Raw genomic sequence first — 18,661 nt, 5'->3', positions numbered from 1 at the left:
TCGTGCAGTATAAAAATGTTCTGTAATCCTAGAACACTCCCCAAATTTGATATAAAATCCTCACACAGTGATGGAACTTTGGTGACTGCAGGCCATGTAAAGACTCTAGTGATGATTCTTTATACCATACAATAAAAAATGCAGAATACAGAGGGCACAGTCAATCTTGAGTTTGATAAAAGTGTCATGTGCAATGTAGTTCATAAGTAACTGTGAAGATGCCCCTAACCCTTTCTGAAGCAGAACCTTGACTTTAAATTAAGACTTGGTGAAGGATCTGTTGAAGGTCTTAGCAGCCACCTCTGTTGAGAGAGTCACATAAACAGGAGGCAACAAGCATGGAGTATGCTTTATTGCCCTGTGCCAGATGGCTAGAAACCCCCAGCATTTGGATGCCTGGTCCTCTTGCAATTAGCTATCAAAGGCACCATTGTGTTTTTATTTTTTAACTCTAAAAGATGCCTCTTTCTGTAACACATGCAGTGTTGAAATTCTTGTGGTAGGATAATTGTGCTAAAATCTGGTCATGCTGTGTGTTTTGGAAACATTGGGGAAGCTGTCTCTCAAATACAGAAGTAATTAGTTCAGATCCACACCTCAAATGAAAATAACCCCAGAACTGTGTTAAATCATCCTCTCCCAGAGCGGGAAATCAAAATTTTGATATTCTTCTCCTAGTCTGCATGTGCTAATATAATTCCCAGCAAATATTGGAATTTTCCTCAGTTCATTTGGATATGGAAATGTTAGTTCCATCCCCAGCTTCAGAACCAAGAACCATTCCTACCTAACTCTGCAAAGCTGCATCATTTATAAATGTTTTCTGATTGCTGACAAAATTCTTCTTTTTAATTTTAATTAATTATTTTTAAAATGATCTTTTCTCACTTTACACACTTATCCCAGTGCCCACTAGTGAAGCTAGAAAAAAGCCCTACTCTTGTCCCTTTGCGGAAGCTAAAGCTAAAAACAAACAAGCCAACTTTCTTGTGTCTGCACAAGATGCTGAGTATAAATGTGGTTGAAGGCTTAGCTAGAAACATTCTCCTGAGGAAGAAATGGCAGGAAAAATGTAAGACAGAGAGTGTTGAGGACTGAAGAATAATGTCTTCCAGAAAGAACATAGCCATGGTAACCCAGATCTATCTACTATTAAAACTTTTGGGATTCACAACAAACAAGTCTATTAGTTTACATTTTCATGAAAATAGTGTTTCTCTCAACAGAACAGTTGTTTTCAGTGTAATCTGACGTACAGATAACTGTAGTTTAAAGGAGAGTCTTCAATAAGGAAAACAAGAGAGCCAACAATGAGGACAGTAGCTTGAGAAACTGGGGTCACAACCAAGCTGTTATCCCCGTGAAGGGAAGACTTGACAGTATCTTTCAAGCTGACGGAGTAGTGGGGAAAGACAGTATCATCTTTTTTGAAGTAGGCGGAACAGCTATCATGTATGCCTCGGACCTTTACTGCTTGATAACTCCAAATCATCAACAGCCCCATGATACTTCAAATTACAGCAACAGCATGTATGCTCAGTATCAATGGAGAGACTGTGTGTCTCTTTGATAATGTCCCTTATTCCTTGAAACCCTTATTTCCACTCTATAAAGAAAAGCTGATGTGAGCTTGGAGAGACAGCTTATCAATTAAAAGAACTTGCACAGCATTTGGGAGGCAGAAACAGGTGGATCTCTGTGAGTTCGAGGCCAGCCTGGTCAACAAGAGCCAGTTCCAGGATAGGTTCCAAAGCTACAGAGAAGCACTGTCTCGAAAAAAAAAAAAAAGCCAAAAAAAGAAAGAAAAAAAGAAGAAAGAAAGAAAGAAAGAAAGAAAGAGAAAGAAAGGAAGGAAGGAAGAAAGGAAGGAAGGAAGGAAGGAAGAAAGAAAGAGAAGCAAACAAACCAAAAGCACTTGTAAAGGACCTCTGTTGGGTTCCCAGGATCCACATAGCAACTCAACAGTCTGTAACTCCAGTTCCAGGGTATCTGATGCCCTCTTCTGGCCTCCAAGGGCACTGCATTCACGTGGTACATGTACTTACATGCAGGCAAACACTCACCCACATAAAACAAAACAAAATTTAAGAAAACCCAAAGTTATATGTAAAATAAATCATGTATCATCTACTGTTTATAGTTTGATTTTTTTCTCAATAATAAAAAGACCAAAATGTTTACATATTGATCAAAATAATGCTATAATATTATGTTAAGTTAATGTTACATAAATATATGAGAAATACAGTAGTGCATTGTCCTGTAAAATAGTTAATTTTTATATCTAGAAAAAGGAAAGAGAATGGGAAATACAAATAAAATTACTGCATGAGGTTTCACTTACCCTTGGGAGACAATCAACATTATTTTTGATCATATTTATCACTAATACCAAATCAATTATGGATAATATTTGCAATCTTATTTGTGATTTGTTACACTAAATGAATTGCTTCTAAAAAGGAAACTCACTTTAGATTATATGTATCGTATTCAATGGAAGACTTGGGCACTGCAGAAATCATGTAAAGGAATCCGAGATGCTCGTTCTCATGGATGATCTTGATGATTTGCAAAGGATCTCTAATGTTGGCTTTAACGACTTCCTCTCGGTCGTGGAAGATGTACTTAGGGTAAGTTGAAGACCTCTTTCCGAAGAGCCCTCTTCTCCCAATACTCGTGCGTGGCACTTTAGCAGGGGAAGGAGCGAACATTTCAGCAGAGGATCGCTGGACCTAAACAAAGACAACTGTATTAAACTCGAGTTTCTGCCAAAGGGAAAAAGAAAAAGGCAGAAAATGCCCTGAGAGGGGAACATTCTCCAGTGGAAAACTCTTAAACAGTGCTTGAGGAGTGGCTTCTCAGTCATACCACCCCTCTGCCACACAATAGCCCCACTGCCTTCTCTCCTGTAACTCCGTGCCTGTCTTCCCGTCCCCCCCCTCCCCCCCCCCCCGCTGTGTGCGCTAGCTTTCAGGAGCCCCTGCGAGCTCACGCCCCGCCCCCTCAGCTGTGTTGTGTCTGAATCCCCTCAGCCTAAGCACTTAGTGACAACCTTGATGCTCTTTGAAGAATGCAGTCTTCGACAGCTGCCATCATAACCTGTAATGAACTTGACTTCTTTGTGGAGCTTGGAGCTTAGTCCTGGAAACCATTGCCGCTACAGCTCTTGGGAAGCATTTATTTTATTAATGAATACTCGCCTGTTTCATGGACCAGTGCTTCTCAGATATAAATGTACATGTGGATAGGGGGTGGGGAGTGGGCTTGTTTCAAAGGCAGGTTCTGATCAGCCCTATTGGGAAGGAGCCTGGAATTCTGCGTCTCTAACCTGCTCTCAGGAGTCCTGGAACTGACTAGTAGCTGGGTCGCATTGTGAGCGGGAAGGCCGAGCTCAAACCCCAATGCAGAATTTCAACAGCTTTCTGGGAAATCCATACTCTGAAAAAATATCATTCTCTTTCTCCTGGCATCTCCTTTTCTTCCACATTTCTCTTTAACCCCTTTTAGCAAATCCCTTCAATTACATCTAGCAACTGTGCATGCTCAAAAGCTTACCATTCCTTCCATGCAAGATGGCCACAAGATCTCTCTTTTCTTCTTAACTCTCAGGTTGTGAGGCCCATTTTATACTAAATGAACAGTTTATAATAAAGTCAAACATTTTCCTGGCTCTGCTTACATTGTCTCTTGAGAAGGAGGACAGTTTCTCTCACCTGTATCTCTTTCTTAGTTATCTACAATCACAAAGCAGCAGTTGTTGTGACCCCTTTGGGGGCTAAACAACCCTTTCACAGGGGTCGCCTAAGACCATCGGAAAACACAGATATTTACATTACGATCTATAACAGTAGCAAAATTACAGTTATAAAGTAGCAACAAGGAAATTTTATGGTTGGGGGTCACCATAACATGAGGAACTGTATTAAAGGGTCTCGGCATTAGGAAGGTTGGGAACCACTGATTTAAAGTCATCCTCTGACAAACCTTTCTTAAATTCATTCCCAAGAGAACTATATGGCAGTAAATGAGCTTTATGGTTTCCACTGACTTTAAGATATCTTTTGGTTCTGTCTTTGTCTCTTTCTTTTGAAGTCACTATGTAGACTAGCCGACCTCAAACTCACAGAGATCCACCTGCTTCTGCCTCCCAAGTACTGGGATTAAAGGTGTGCACCACCACACCTGGATTGATTTCTATTCTATTGCCCTTCTTTAGAGTTTTCCAAGTTTCCCACTTTTGGTATAAAAACTATTACAAATTACAAATAATTATATACAACATTTGGGATACCATTGACATGCAAGAAAATGTCAGAAGACAATAAAGACAATAAAAATCTCTCCGTGATTTTTCCATACTGTGCTGATTTTCCTAAGAAACATTCTATTTTCCAAATATGGACAACCTTATCTATATTCTTAGAGATTAAAAGTGACACACGTGCCACTTTTCAAGATTGCTTAAGCGTTTGACATATCTTACCTGCTTCCTTTTCACAGCATCTGGAGACTCCTGAATGGTAAACGAAGACCTATCCATCATGCTTGGTGATGGCTTAAGGATCCCAGATCTTATTAGTTGTTGTCGATTCTGTTCATATGTGTATTCTGGCTGCTTATGATCTTGGTAGACTTTCAGCACTGGCTTTGGGGAGTAAGAGATGGGGTAATCTTGTCAACATCTTTGCAGACTTCGTTCTTCACTGCTGTTGAACCCTTGCCCTGTTGAAAATTGATCCCCTTTGCTCTAAGTTCCTATGCCAAGCCACAGTACTCCTGTATCCTGCCCCTGATCTGCTGCTCAAACAAGACTCTGATGCTTAGTGTCAACAAACCCTTCTAGAATTAAGGATAAGAAGAGTTCAGAATAGTGAAGCACATACCCCTAATTAACTGTGACCATTTTACTCCCTCTCAACTGTTGGGAGCTAGAAGCGACAACACACAAGTCTGTGTGGCGACTGAAACAACCGAGGATCCAGAAAACACAGGGACGCCCAAAGATTCTCAGCAGACGCTCATTAGAAACGAGGGCAATCTCTATCATGATTGGTCTTTGTCAAGGTGACACAAACCAGAGTCTCCTGGGAGGAGAGAATCTCCTTTGAGGAACTGCCTCCATCAGAATGGCCTGTGGGCACGTCTACGGGGCATTTTCTTGACTAATGATTGTCATGGGAGGAGCTAGACCACAGTGGCACAGGTTGACCTAGGAGGTATAAGAAAGGGTTGAACAAACTGTGGGGAGCAAACATTCCTTCTTCGGTTCCCGCCCTGAGCTCCTGCCATGGCTTCCCGGGATGGTGGACTGCTACTTGTGAGTGGAAATAAACCCTTTGTTCTCCAGGTTGCATGTGGCCATATTGTTTGTCACAGCAACTGAAATCAAAGATAGTTTCTCAAAAATTTCTGTTTTGGGTGAGAATTACGAAACTGGAAATAATTATATTCAAAATACTGTTGCACCTTTTTCTACTATGTGAGGGGGGAAAAGAGAAGATGCGAACCTGGTAGAAGTGTCCTTTAAGATTTCTATCTACTGGGCAAGTTCTTCTGAAAACAATTCCCAAAGCCATACACAACCTGCCTTTGTCACTGTTCTGTTGTGAGTGACCTATGACCACAGCTGCTGTGGGAGTCCCCTCTGTGGGCTGTGACTATCATTAATGAATAAAGAAACTGCCTTGGCCTGTTAATAGGGCAGAACTTAGGTAGGCAGGGAGGACTGGACTGAATGCTGGGAGAAAGAAGGGCAGAGTCAGGGGACACCATGGAGCCAGCGCCACCGGAGGTAAATGTGCTGAAACTTTGCTGGCAGGCCACGACCTCATGGTGATGCACAGATTAATGGAAATCTTAGTTAAACTAAGATGTAAGAGTCAGTCAATAAGAAGTTAGAGCTGATGGGCCAAGCAGTGATTTAATGGATACAGTTTCTGTATGGTTATTTTGGTTCTGGGCGGTGGGACAAACAAGCGGCTCCTTGCAACACACAGACACTCTTAGTTGGGGGCTTTCTGACAGTTTCAGAGAATTAGTCCACTATCATCATCTTGGGGACCACAGTAGCAGGCATGGTAGGGATGATGCTGGAGAAGTAGTCAAGAGCTATATCCTATTCACAGGCAGAAAGAAAGAAAGCCTGGGCTTGGCATGGGCTTTTGAAACCTCAAAGCCCACCCCCAATGACACTCTCTCCAACAAGGCCGCCTCTACTCCAACAATACCACGCCTCCTAATCCTTATAATCCTTTCAAATAGTGCCATTCCCTGGTGACTAAGTATTCAAATATATGAGTTGGTGGGTCCATCCTTATCCAAACCACTATACAGCCTCATCAATAATAAGTTTACCATGAGATTAGCTGTGGAAACTAGGTATGAATCCTTCAAATTCCAGTCTCTAGGTGTTAGAGGCAGACTGAAGATGTCAGAGTAGTGTGGCTCTAATAAGCTTTCAAAGAGCTATACTAAGACAAAGTCCCGAGTGGGGAGCAACTTCAGACTAAATTCAATGCAGGAAAAAATGAACGGAACACAGAAAGCACACAGGTTTTTGTTTGTCTTGTGTTGTGTGTATACATACATGTTCAAGTCCATGTGTGTGTTTCTATGTTTATGGGGGCAGAGGGGAACTGTGGATGTTATTCCTCAGGTGCTATCCACCTCATTTTTGGAGACAGGACTCTCATTGGCTTGGGACTTGCCAAATAGACTAGGCTGAATAGCTAGACAGAGAAACCTCCAGTTACAAATTGATTTTGTTACTAGGAAACAAAATCAGGAATATTAGAATTAATAATATTCATTATATAGCTTGAAAACAAAAGCTGAAAATTAAATGTAAGAATTTAAAAGGATATTACTGGCAATAAACAGAATTTTTAAAGTTTTATTATGTGTATGTGTCTGAGTATGTGTGTGCATGTATGCTACATGTGTGTGGGTGCCCATAACAGCCAGAGGGGATTTGTTAGATCCCTGGAGCTGGAGTTACAGGTGGTTGTGATAGGAATCAAACTCAGGTCCTTCAGAAGAGGAGCAAGTGCTCTTAGCAGCTGAGTCATCTCTCCAGACCTCCAACAGGGCTTCTTTAAAAATAAGTAACAAAATCAAAACACTCCACAATCAATTTTACAAGAAAATGATAGGAGCTTATTTATAGAAAAATTGCTAAACCACCAGGAACAAAATTAAAAAATAAAAAGAGCCAAATGTGAATTGTGGGAAATATGACATGGAAGCATTTATAGATATATAAAATAACTAAATAAAAGTGTAACACTTATTTTAATAAAAAACATTAATTAAATGTGATATAAATTACATCAACATAATGTTATTGTAAATCCGTTTGTCTAACAAAAATAGCATCGGTATGCAAATGTGTGGGTGTGCACACCCTCACCTCCATTAAAAGGCAGAAGAGTTTTTCTGGCGGGCAACCCAAAGCACTCTTCAAAGTTAAAAGTGTTTATATTGAAGTCAGAAGCGAGCGAATAACTGTAAGATCAAGGCCAGCCTAGTATGCAGGCAAATTCCAGATCAGCCAGGGCTACATAGTTAGAGCCCATCTGAAGAACACTGTGTGTGTGTGTGTGTGTGTGTGTGTGTGTGTGTGTGTGTGTAACATGACTTATAAAATACCATTGCTAGGAATCCATCTTTCTATCTGTATATGTACAAAGGAGCATTATACATCATAGGAAAGTAACACATCACAAAATAAGAAACAACCTAAATTCCTTTCCATTGGAAACCAATGGGTGTTTACTACGGTGCAGCTAGGCAACAGTAAGCACCAGTCTGTTGGAAAAGAACCCTTCATCTGGGTGTGGTGGCAGATGTCTATAACAACAACACTCAGGAGGCTGAGGCAGGTGGCCTTTGCCTTGCACTCTATTTATAGTGATATTTCATTTGTATTTTAATAAATAAAGCTTGCCTAGAGATCAAAAAGCAAAACAGCCAGTCACTGGCTCTAACCTCTATCTCAGTCCGAAATGGCGATCCTGCCTCCAGGAATCTCAGAATGAGACTGTATCAGTGAGCTGTCTCTTCTCATCTTACATTCCTCTCTAGGGCTGGGATTAAAGGCATTCACCATCCGGTTTCTATGGCAAACAAATGTGACTACTGGGATTAAAGGTGTGTGTTGCCACTGCTTAGTCTGATGTAGGCATGTCTTCTATCTATCTGATAATTTCATTAGTTACTTAATAAAGAAACTGCTTGGCCTAATAGGTGAGAACATAGGTGGGTGGAGTAGACAGAACAGAATGCTGGGAAGAGGGAAGTGAGGCAGATGCCTTGGGCAATTGCCATGCCTCTCCTCTCTGAGCCAGTCGCCATGAAGCCAGCCACCAGGTCAGACATGCTGAATCTTTCACGGTAAGACACCACTCGTGGTGTTACATAGATTATTAGATATGGGTTAAAGCAAGAGATGTGAGAATTAGCTAATAAGAGGCCGGAACTAAGGGCCAGGCAGTGTTTAAATGAATACAATTTGTGTGTGTTGTTATTTCAGGGCATAAGCTAGCCAGGCGTCCGGGAGCTGGGCAGGACGAAAAGCAGGCCTGCCCGCAGCTCCTCACTACACTAGTCTGTAAGGCTGACCAATGGGGCTGTTTTACTCTCCGATCTTCAGGCAAGATTTATTTATTAAAATACAAATGAAATATCACTACACTCCATAGTAAGACCCCATCTAAGAAAGAAGGTACCGCCATATGCATGGGTTAGAATAATTTCTGCATGTGTTTAATTGAAATAGATACTCTAAGGGCTGGCAGGATGGCTCAGTGGGTAAAAGCACTTGCTGCCAACCCTCAGGACCTGAGTTTGAGCGCTGGGACCCACAGGTTGGAGGAGAAAACTGACTCCAGCAAGTTGTCTGCTCACCTCCACATGCGTGTGCAAGCCCACACAATTCACATATATACAAAAATATAATTTAAAAACATATTCTCAAAAAGACAAGAGGAACTTTGGAGATCAGTATGCACTATAATAACCTTATTTTAAAGCCACCAGTCAGTAGAGCACTCAGCAGAGACAGTCAGATCTCTGTGAGTTCAATGCCAGCCTTGTCCACACTGCAAGTTCCAGGATGGCCAGGGCTACACAAAACTTAGCTCAAAAAAGATTTTCACACACACACACATACACACACAAAAAAAATATTAATGAATATGAGGCATATACTTTCATAAAACTTTGTCAGTGTGCATAAGACTTTTACTAGCATTAAATGTTACCTGAGAAATCCTTATAAAACATATCATTGAATATCAGAATTACAGAGAACCTTCTAGAGGATTTATCCACTAGGAAGCTTTGGTCATTATTGTGCTCCCAACTTAAACAGTGCCTAAAACTTTATATTTGTTGAACAAACATCTGTGTTATTTACAACACTATATAAGCAAGCTTTTAATTAACTTTTAAGGTTTTCATCTGTTCTTTGCCACTCAAGAGTCTGGGATTCAGTCTTGTAAGGCAACTTCACAACTACTTGTGTATGTGAAAAGTGGCCCAAATGCCTGTTCTTGTCTTTGGGGGTGGTGTGTGTGTGGGTGGTGGTGGTGGTGGTGTCTGTGTGTGTGTGTGTGTGTGTGTGTGTGTGTGTGTGGTTTTCCGTTCTGAACTTACCAGAGGCTCCAGCTTTATAGGCTGCTGCCGCTTTCTTGTCTTCTCTTGGGCCTTTGTAGTGTGCTTGAAAGTCAGGGTTTGCAGTTCAGGTTCATTTTCTTTGTGGGTTGCATAATTCAGAATGCCTTTTGCCTTTATACTGTTTAGTTTGGTAAGCACAGGATTTTCTTCTTGCTGGCGTTGGACATTTTTCAGGTCAATTTCACTCTCTGGGGCTTGAAAAGCCATCTTTACTCCTGCATGAATGGGGTAAAGGAAAGGAAAGAACTGAGATGTGATGTTGAACAAAATTTCTGGGGAGAGATGTAGGAAGTGGAGAGAGGATTAAGGACTAGGGAGGACTGAACTCACCTGCTTCCGCCAAAGGAAACCAACTAAAGCACTCGAAGTCTTCCCCAACAGAGTGCTTGAGCCAGAGGTATAACAACTGAGACGTATGCCTAGTCTTGAAAAAGCCTGGTCTGGGGACTGTACTGCCTTAGATTTGGAAGGATGAAGAGAAGGGCATTAAACACTAAATTTCTCAGACCTGAGTAAGCAAAACATCTCCTAAGGAACTTGTTTTATAAAAATGTAGCTAAGGGGCTGGGGTGATGGCTCCGTCTGCAAAATGCTGTTTCACAAATATCTTAGGGTTTCTATTGCTGTGCTAAAACATTGACCAAAAGCAACTTGGGGAGGAAAGGGTTTACTTCATCTTACAACTTGTAGGCCATCTTGAAAGGAAATGAGAGCCGGAACTCAAGTCAGGAATTGAAGCAGAAACCACGGAGGAACACTGCTTGCTGACTTGCTCCTCATGGCTTACTCAGCCTGCTTTCTGATACAAGCCAGGACCACCTGTATTTAGGGTTTGCACAGCCTGCAGTGGACTGGACCTTCACACATCAGTCATTAACCAAGAAAATGCTGGACATACAAGCCTATAGACCAGCCTTATGGAGATATTTTCTCTATTAAGAGTCCTTTCCAAATGATTCTAGCTGTGTCAATCAAGTTGACAAAAAGCCAAACAGGACAACGAGCCTGAGGACTTGAGTTTAGATCTCACGCATGCACATGAAAAGAAGGGCTGCATGCAACCCCAGCATTGGGGAGTGGTGGCAGACAGGTGAATCCCAGGGCCTGCTGGCCAGCCAAACTAGCCAAACTCCAGATTCAGTGAGAGACACCGTCTCAAAATAGAGTGTGGTGCTGGTAGTGGTGGTGCACACCTTTAATCCCAGCACTTGGGAGGTAGAACTGTGAGTTCGAGCCAGCCTGGTCTACAGAGCAAATTCCTGTCAGCCAAGGTTATACGGAGAAACCCTGTCTTAAAAAACCAATAATAATAATAATAATAATAATAATCCCCCCCAAAAAAAATAAAACACAAAAACAGAGTAGAGAAGCAATAGGGGAAGATAGTCCAATGTCAATCTCTTAGCCTCCCATGTGCATATGCAAGGGCACACACACACACATAGGCATACACACACACACACACACACACACACACATCATGTAGTACAAAACGTCTTGAATCAGGTTTTGACATACATACGTTTTAACCTAGCTCAATGACAATAAGAATCAAAAGCCTCTTATGTAATTTTAACTTCTCAAGTAACCCCATTAAAAGCGAGAGGCCTCGATTTTAATGATGTGCTTTACCTAGCATTCAAACTATCATTTCAATACATAATGATGCTGTGTGATGCAGGGTTATATTTAATTTGTCCGCGTGCATTTTATGTCTGGTGCCTAGGAACTGTTCTATTGGTCAGGATAAGTCTAGATTGGTCAGTGTAAGGTCCTGGGTAAGCCTGACATCTCTAGTTCTCACTTTCCAGTCCCCGGGGGTAGTAAGCTACCACCGAATCCATCGTCTCTGAGTTTTTCCATCGCTGGGGAGGCGATGCTGGGTGTCTGGCTCCACCCAGGGCTCCACTGGACTCACCCAGCAGTACAACTGCAGCCGTTCCTGAGGGGTCTCCAGAGGCCGACGCAAGTGGTCCTGGGGCCGAAAACTGAGTCCCAGGAGGAAATGTTTCCCGTTGCGTAGCAACCACTGGGCTTCGAAGGACGCACGCTACGCCTAGGAGGAGCCCGTCGCCACAGTCGTGCCTTGACTCTCCTCAGCTCTCCTCCAGGAGCGCGCCAAGTAATTGGGCCAATCAGCGTTTCCGGAGCGTTGACGTCACTAGTTGGCAGGGAGCAGGAATCCACCCGGAAGATTGCTCCTATGGGATGGGATTAAATCTTTGGCTGTGTAGACAGCAGGCGTAAGGAGGTCTGGTCGTTCTGTATGTTCTCTCGTTAGTGGACGGTCCATGATCGTTGACCCAACCTCGAACAGAAATCTGTTGTTTCTCAAGAGGCCCGAGTCTGACTTGACGTTTGCCCACATCTTTAAAATCCCGAGGTGAAAGAAATGAGCCTCAGGAGAAAGCTGGGTGGACTTTTCATGCCGTGAAACACTGTCTCGCCGGTTGGCAGAGACTTGTTTTCAACCTTCGCTACAAAAATGTAATCACCGCTGGAAATACCTTCTTTTTCTCTTCCCTCTGCTAGTCTTTGCATCTTGAGCGGCAACCCCCTAAATGAAACCAAGCAGACAGTTTATATGCATATGGCATGCTGGTTTGATCCCACCTACCTCCAAGAGGATTATCTAGAGCTGGAGTGTAGATTCAGATGATTCAGTCTAATCCACCTCCCCTCGCACAGCATCTGAGTATTGAGCTGGCATTAGTCTCTTGCCTCATGAAGTTTTCAGGAAACGTGTGTGTTTGCGGGGAGGGGGCTAGTGGGAGATGTCCTACAGCGTGTATGTGGAGAAGAGAGGGCAATTTACAAAAGTTCAGCTCTCTCCTACCACTGTGTGGATCACAGGGATGAAAATTGGGTCACCAGGCTTGGCAGCAGGTGCCTTTACCCTCTGAGCGACCTCTCTAGCCCTTGGAGTATTTAAACAGTATTTTTTTTTAAGTTGGCAATCTGGCTTTTTAGAAGTTCATAAAATGAACATCACACGATTTATGAGTGCCCACTAATTTAGCAGCAAAGGTATTAATGAAGGCCTGAAGTTAGGGAAAAAATAAACAAGAAAAGACTCTTAGGCACGCTAAGGCGTCTAAGCAACATGGTGCTTGGCGTGAGAACTTCAGCCCTGGACCCAAGGTAGTTCTTTGGAATGCCCCAGAGCCTCTGACTCTCAGCCTATCTCCTGCCACTCTTTGGCTTTTGCACCTGCATAGGGTGCAGTCCCTTCCCAGGCCTTCAGTTCTCCAGCATGAACAGGCTGTACACCATGTGCTCTAGAGGCTTCCGGGCAGGTAGGATTTTGTGTTCAAACTCCAGTGTTGGGACTTTAGTGCTTCATTCTGCCTTCCCTGGAGTCTCACAGAGTGACACACACATACACACACACACACACACACACACACACACACACACACACACACACACAGAGAGAGAGAGAGAGAGAGAGAGAGAGAGAGAGAGAGAGAGAGAGAGAGGAGAGAGAGAGAGCGCAGCCGCATGTGTCAGAAGGCTGAGGTGCCACACTCCACTTTCGCTGCTCACAACAGAAATTTCCACTCTGCCCCATTTGGCAGCTTGTCTGGACATCAGCTGGCCTCGAGGCTCCCAGCCTGGATTCTCCAGGGCACCCTGGACTGCTATTTATTCACAGTTTGTTCAAAACAGTTTGCCACTCCGTATAAAGTGCTGGCATTTGTTTAAGCTGGCTTTTGGGGAGGAAGGGATAGCTTGTTTTGCTGTTGTGTTTCTATTTCTAGAATTTAAAATTTTTTAAATTAAAAATACCGGTTCTTCACTTTAAACTATCTTCTTTTGTAAACATATGGTCTTGTCTTTGCATATAATATACTGAGTCAGGAGGCAGAGGCAGCAATTTCAAGAGTTCAAGGTCATTGTTGAATTATATGGAGACGTTCATTAACCTGGGATCCCTTCCATCCTGTCCCAAACTAAGTCAGTAAGATAAGATATACAATAGGGTTTAAGACTTAGAATGTAAGAGATAATGCAAAATATATCACTATTTTTATATTGATTACATGCTGCAGTGATAATATTTTTAGGTAAATTGTGTTAAATAAAATATATAATTAAAATAAAGAACATAGTGTGTTAACACCAATGGATTTTTTCTTTTAAAAGTTACATATACGAAGAGGTGTTTGGGGGGATTTCTCAGTGGTTAAGAGCACTGGCTGCTCTTCCAGAGGTCCTGAGTTCAGTTCCCAGCAACCACATGGTAGCTCACAACCATCCCTAGTGGGATCTGATGCCCTCCTCTGGCCTGCAGGTGTACATGCAGAACATTCATACATAAAATATAAACTTAAAAGTTACGTATACATTTTATTGATTTATTTATCTATTTATTTGTGTGTGTGTGTGTGTGTGTGTCATGGCACACATGTGACAGTTAGAGGACATTTTAAAACTGGTTCTCTCCTTTCACTGCGCGGATCCTGGGGACCAATCTACAGGTTGCCAGACTTGGTGGCAAGCACTTTTACCCTCTGAGATAACTAACCAGACCCACAAATGGTTCTAAAAATTATGAATTTTCCATTAATGCTGTTTGAATGCAATGAAAAGTGGAATTACCTCTATTGACATTATTGAAGTACATTAAGTATTTTTTAATTTTTAACTTTTATTTTATGTGTATGAATGTTCTGCTGCCATGTATGACTGTGAACCACATGGGTGCCCACAGAGGTCAGAAGAGGGCATCAGATCCCCTGGATCTGGAGTTAGAGATGGTGATGAGCTGCCACGTGGATGCTGGGCATCAAATCTGGATCCTCTGGAAGAATGGCCACTTAACCACTGAGCCATCTCTCTAGCTCCTGCATTCATATTTTTATAATGTGACAAAATTAATTTTTGGTGGTACATCAAGCCTAAAAATACATAAGCTGCATTGGTTTCTCAGGCTTGAAGATAAAATGGTACTGGCTTTCATTGAGAATCTGAGGGGATAAGGGTATCCTGTAGCTAGCCGGTTTTTGAGGTATATTTTCTGTCATTCACTTCCCAGCCCCCTCACTGGCTGCAATATCTTCTTCTTCAAATCCTTTTTTTTTTGGCTTTTAAGAAATCAGGCACATATGGCTGTGTCTTCTTAATCATGGTTGACCCAGAAAAAAATATATCTATGCATTGGTGGGCCCCGTGGGCAAACCTGCGGCTGCTGGAGTCCTGAAAGAGGCTGTGGAGCAGCTGCAGCAACAGCTGCCATCTGTGTACGTGTTCCCTATACTTTCTTTCAGCTTTTAAAACTATATAAAACAAATATGAAATATGTGTGAGACCGTATTCCTTAGACCTAAGGGCAGCCTGCTACCCGTTGGTCAACATTTCTACCTACTCATCTCCACCTCAAAAAAACTGGCTTTTCTTTTTGCTGCTAAATGAGATTTTTAGAAAATATCCAGGGTGTCCTAGCTAGTTTTAACTGTCAACTCGGCACAACTACCTGACACAGTGATCTGAGAAGAGAGTCTCAATTGAGGGACTGCCCAGATCGATTGGTCTGTGGAGAGAATGTCTTGGATCTCTGGGCTCTAGTCACTCTCTGTTGCTGTGACAAAACACTCTGACGCAAAGCTGCTTTGGGAGAGAAGGAGAATCCCTTGTAATTCTAGTGTTGGGGAGGCAGAGGCAGGAAGATCCATGGGATTCTCTGGCCAGTCAGCATAGCTTAACCAGTGAGCCAATGAGAGAGAGAAGTGTCTCTCCAAGGTGGACAGTGCCTGAGAAACAAAATCCAATGTTCACACACACACACACACACACACACACACACACACACACAATAAGACTTTACTTTTGTAAGTACTGATGACATATAAACTCAGGAAGTATATGGAAGAAAACCTTGAATGTTCCTGAGATATATCTATATATCTATATATCTATATATCTATATATCTATATATCTATATATCTATATATCTATATATCTATATATCTATATCTATATCTATATCTATATCTATATCTATATCTATATCTATATCTATATCTATATCTATATATCAGCCTTTGTTGTTATGTATTTTAAAATAAAGACTTTTCCTCGGCTGCCAGCAAAGTGCTCTACTGGTCATTTCTGAGGAAGCTAAGGCCACGCTGGGGTGAGTCTTCATCCTGCAACTGGCACTGTGAGGGTAGTCGGTCACTTGGCCTTCATCTTTGAGTTCGCTGCATTCCCCCTTATCCTGCACGACCACGACGAGGATGAGGCGATGTCTCCAAGGATAAGATCAATGCCCTCATCAAAGTAGCTGGTGTCAATGCTGAACTTTATGGCCTGGCTTGTTTGCCAAAGCCTTGGCCAATGTCAACATTGGGAGCCTCATCTGCGGTGTAGGGGCTGGTGGGGCCGCTCCAACAGCTAAAGCCGTGCCAGCAGGCAGCCTGCGCCCTCCACCACTGCTGCCCCAGCTGAGGAGAAGGTGGGAGCAAAGAAGGAAGACTTTGAGGAGTCTGATGATGACACCGGCTTTAGTCTTTTGAACTAAACCTTCTAACATGTCCAATAAAAGCTGAACCTGTTGCTGCACTGACCTCAGTTGTATGCCACAGGCACAGGTTCTTGAGGTTTCAAAAATAATATAAGAAACAAACAAAGAAACAAAGACCTTATGCTGTTTTAACAACCAGAAAAGTTAACTAGGTGTAAAATTGACACAAGAAAGTACAAACTTTGGCAGAGGCCAGGATGGAACGGATTAGGAACAGCATAATTAACCTTCAGTGAAAAGAAATGGTATCAGGCCCAGGAGATGGTCCAGTGGTTAAGCAGGCTCGCCGCCAAGCCTGACAACCTGAGTTCAGTTGCCCAAACCTACGCAGTGGAAGGAGAGAACTAACTTCTGCAAGTTATCCTCCCCGCACACATACGCAAAATAAATAAAATTTGAAAACTTTTAAAAGAAATTGTCTTTGTTCTATGAAGATAAAAGAAAAACAGCAGGTGAACTGAGCAAACTGCAAGATTTAGGGCCAGAGTCTATCCTGATGAAGCAGGACCTACAGTCAGCTGTTGAGAAGGATGGAACAAAGGTGTCATATAAAGGCAAGGGAGTACTTAAATTTCAGGTCCTGTGAACTGCTTGAAATTGTGTTCCTATTTGCATATATACTTCTTTGTATAGATTTTTATCAGTTCTCAAAGGGGTCTTTGATCTGTTCTTCCTCAGAACTTGAAACGTGGCCTCTAAAATTAGCTGCCCTTAGCTCTGACTTGTGTGGGAAGGTGCCTGGCTCAACTTTGCAAGGGGTTTGTGATGAGTATTTTGTTCCTTTGGTGACATCTTGTGGTCAAATAATATATTACTAGATGAGCTTGGAATTGTGGATCTGATTGGTAGATTTTGTAAAAGACTTGAGAGATTAGTGTCCCAGAACTATGAAAACCAATAATTATTAATATATTCCCCATACAGTGTTGAGATGTTGTTACTATATATAAAACTGATAATCCGGCCGGGCGGTGGTGGCGCACGCCTTTAATCCCAGCACTCGGGAGGCAGAGGCAGGCGGATCTCTGAGTTCGAGGCCAGCCTGGTCTACAAGAGCTAGTTCCAGGACAGGCTCTAGAAACTACAGGGAAACCCTGTCTCGAAAAAAAAAAAAAAAAAAAAAAAAAAAACTGATAATCCACGGTCAGTCTTGGGTAATTGTATTCTGGGAATCTTTTGGAAAGGGAAAGATTCCCTGTCTCTCAGGTGATTCCAATGTGAAATCAAGTCCTGGTACCTCTGGCTTAGGTCCTTGCTCTTCATGGTGTGATTTGTGGGCCAGGAGCATTGGCATCATCTGGATCTTGTTAGATACACAGACTCTAACATCCTGCCCACAACCTCCTGAATCAGCCAGTGTCATATTTCACAACCAGCTCACTGAATTAAGTTTTAAGAAGGGCTGTCACAGAAAACAAGAAGGGTATACAACATACACAAGGCAGCGATGGTGCCCAGCGGGTGGGCTTCTCCTTTCTTATGACTCCCGGCTACAGGATGTGTGTTACTTTATGACCCCATTGGAAGACTTTTACCGTAAGAAATTCCATCTTCAGCAAAGCCATCATCTCTCTGTTCTGTAGTGCTCCCACGATCTCTGCTAAAGCATTTGAGGACAATATTATTCTTCCCCTTGTCTTTCTTCTCTCCCTCCTAAGCATCCTGTATCTTAAGTCTATATACAGTAATTTCGCAGAACTTTTTCTAGAAATTTCACAATAAACATAGCCGTCAGAACTGAGGGTGATCTGGGAGGCCCTAACAAGCTGGACTTGACCATCCATCCTCTATAGGTCAATTAAATGGATGAGAGGTAGTAAAGCGTAGGTGAGATTCAGAAGAAGGAAGAAGTCCTGGATTCCACAAGTCCGTATTCCGGGTCTTGACATGAGACTTGACTTTTGATAGGAGGCAGCTAACTAAGATAACTCAGCAGTCCGGGTCAAGGTGCAGTCCCACCCCCACTATCTGGGCTCCGGTCTCTCTAGCATGGCACTCTAAGTCAGAACCCTACAAAGTGTCTCTCTGGGAGACAGTCTCCCTCTCTGGCTGGCACGGGCCTTCAGCCTTTTCCTTCTCCCAGCACTAGATTCCAGGGGGAAATTTCGGTTTCCTGGGGGCTTCTTGTCTCAATGCAAAGAAGGGTGGAAGCAAGTGTCTGTCCAGGATATTCCTGTCCCTGCTGGCATGGTTACACATAGAACAGCTTTCTTCTGCTGAGCACCTCTCTTGTTCCACTCAGAATTCTATTTGTCAATCGTGTTTATAGTGAAAGAAAACCCCTTCTTTCTCACCATGGGAAAAGCAAACAGCCACGTAGACCTAGGAGGCTGCCAAGTTTTGTGGGCAATAAAGGGGCAAAAGAGTTAACTATTAACCAGCAGACAGCATAATTTCCCTCAATACCTTGACCTTGGCACCTCTCTTCTCTTGAGGCTCGTTTCCTAACATTTCTG

General features: G+C 42.6%; 1 protein-coding gene and 1 pseudogene across 1 annotated transcript in view; one reads left to right on the top strand and one right to left on the bottom strand.

Moving 5' to 3' along the window:
- Positions 1–9,885, bottom strand: part of Dnah6 (dynein axonemal heavy chain 6) — a 190,608-nt gene extending 180,723 nt beyond the window's left edge. Inside the window, exons 1-3 of the mRNA XM_038319156.1 lie at positions 9,658–9,885; positions 4,487–4,648; positions 2,473–2,735 (exon numbers count right to left, since the gene is read on the bottom strand). Coding sequence (XP_038175084.1) covers positions 2,473–2,735; positions 4,487–4,648; positions 9,658–9,885 — 653 coding nt within the window. The remainder of the gene's footprint in view (positions 1–2,472; positions 2,736–4,486; positions 4,649–9,657) is intronic.
- An 825-nt stretch (positions 9,886–10,710) lies between these two features.
- Positions 10,711–16,202, top strand: LOC121677079 (annotated as a pseudogene).
- Positions 16,203–18,661: the final 2,459 nt, after the last annotated feature.

Source organism: Arvicola amphibius, chromosome 2 (assembly GCF_903992535.2).
Source record: "Arvicola amphibius chromosome 2, mArvAmp1.2, whole genome shotgun sequence".
NCBI lineage: Eukaryota > Metazoa > Chordata > Mammalia > Rodentia > Cricetidae > Arvicola > Arvicola amphibius.
The sequence above is the reverse complement of the archived record's forward strand: the minus strand, read 5'-3'. Positions and strand labels throughout refer to the sequence as shown.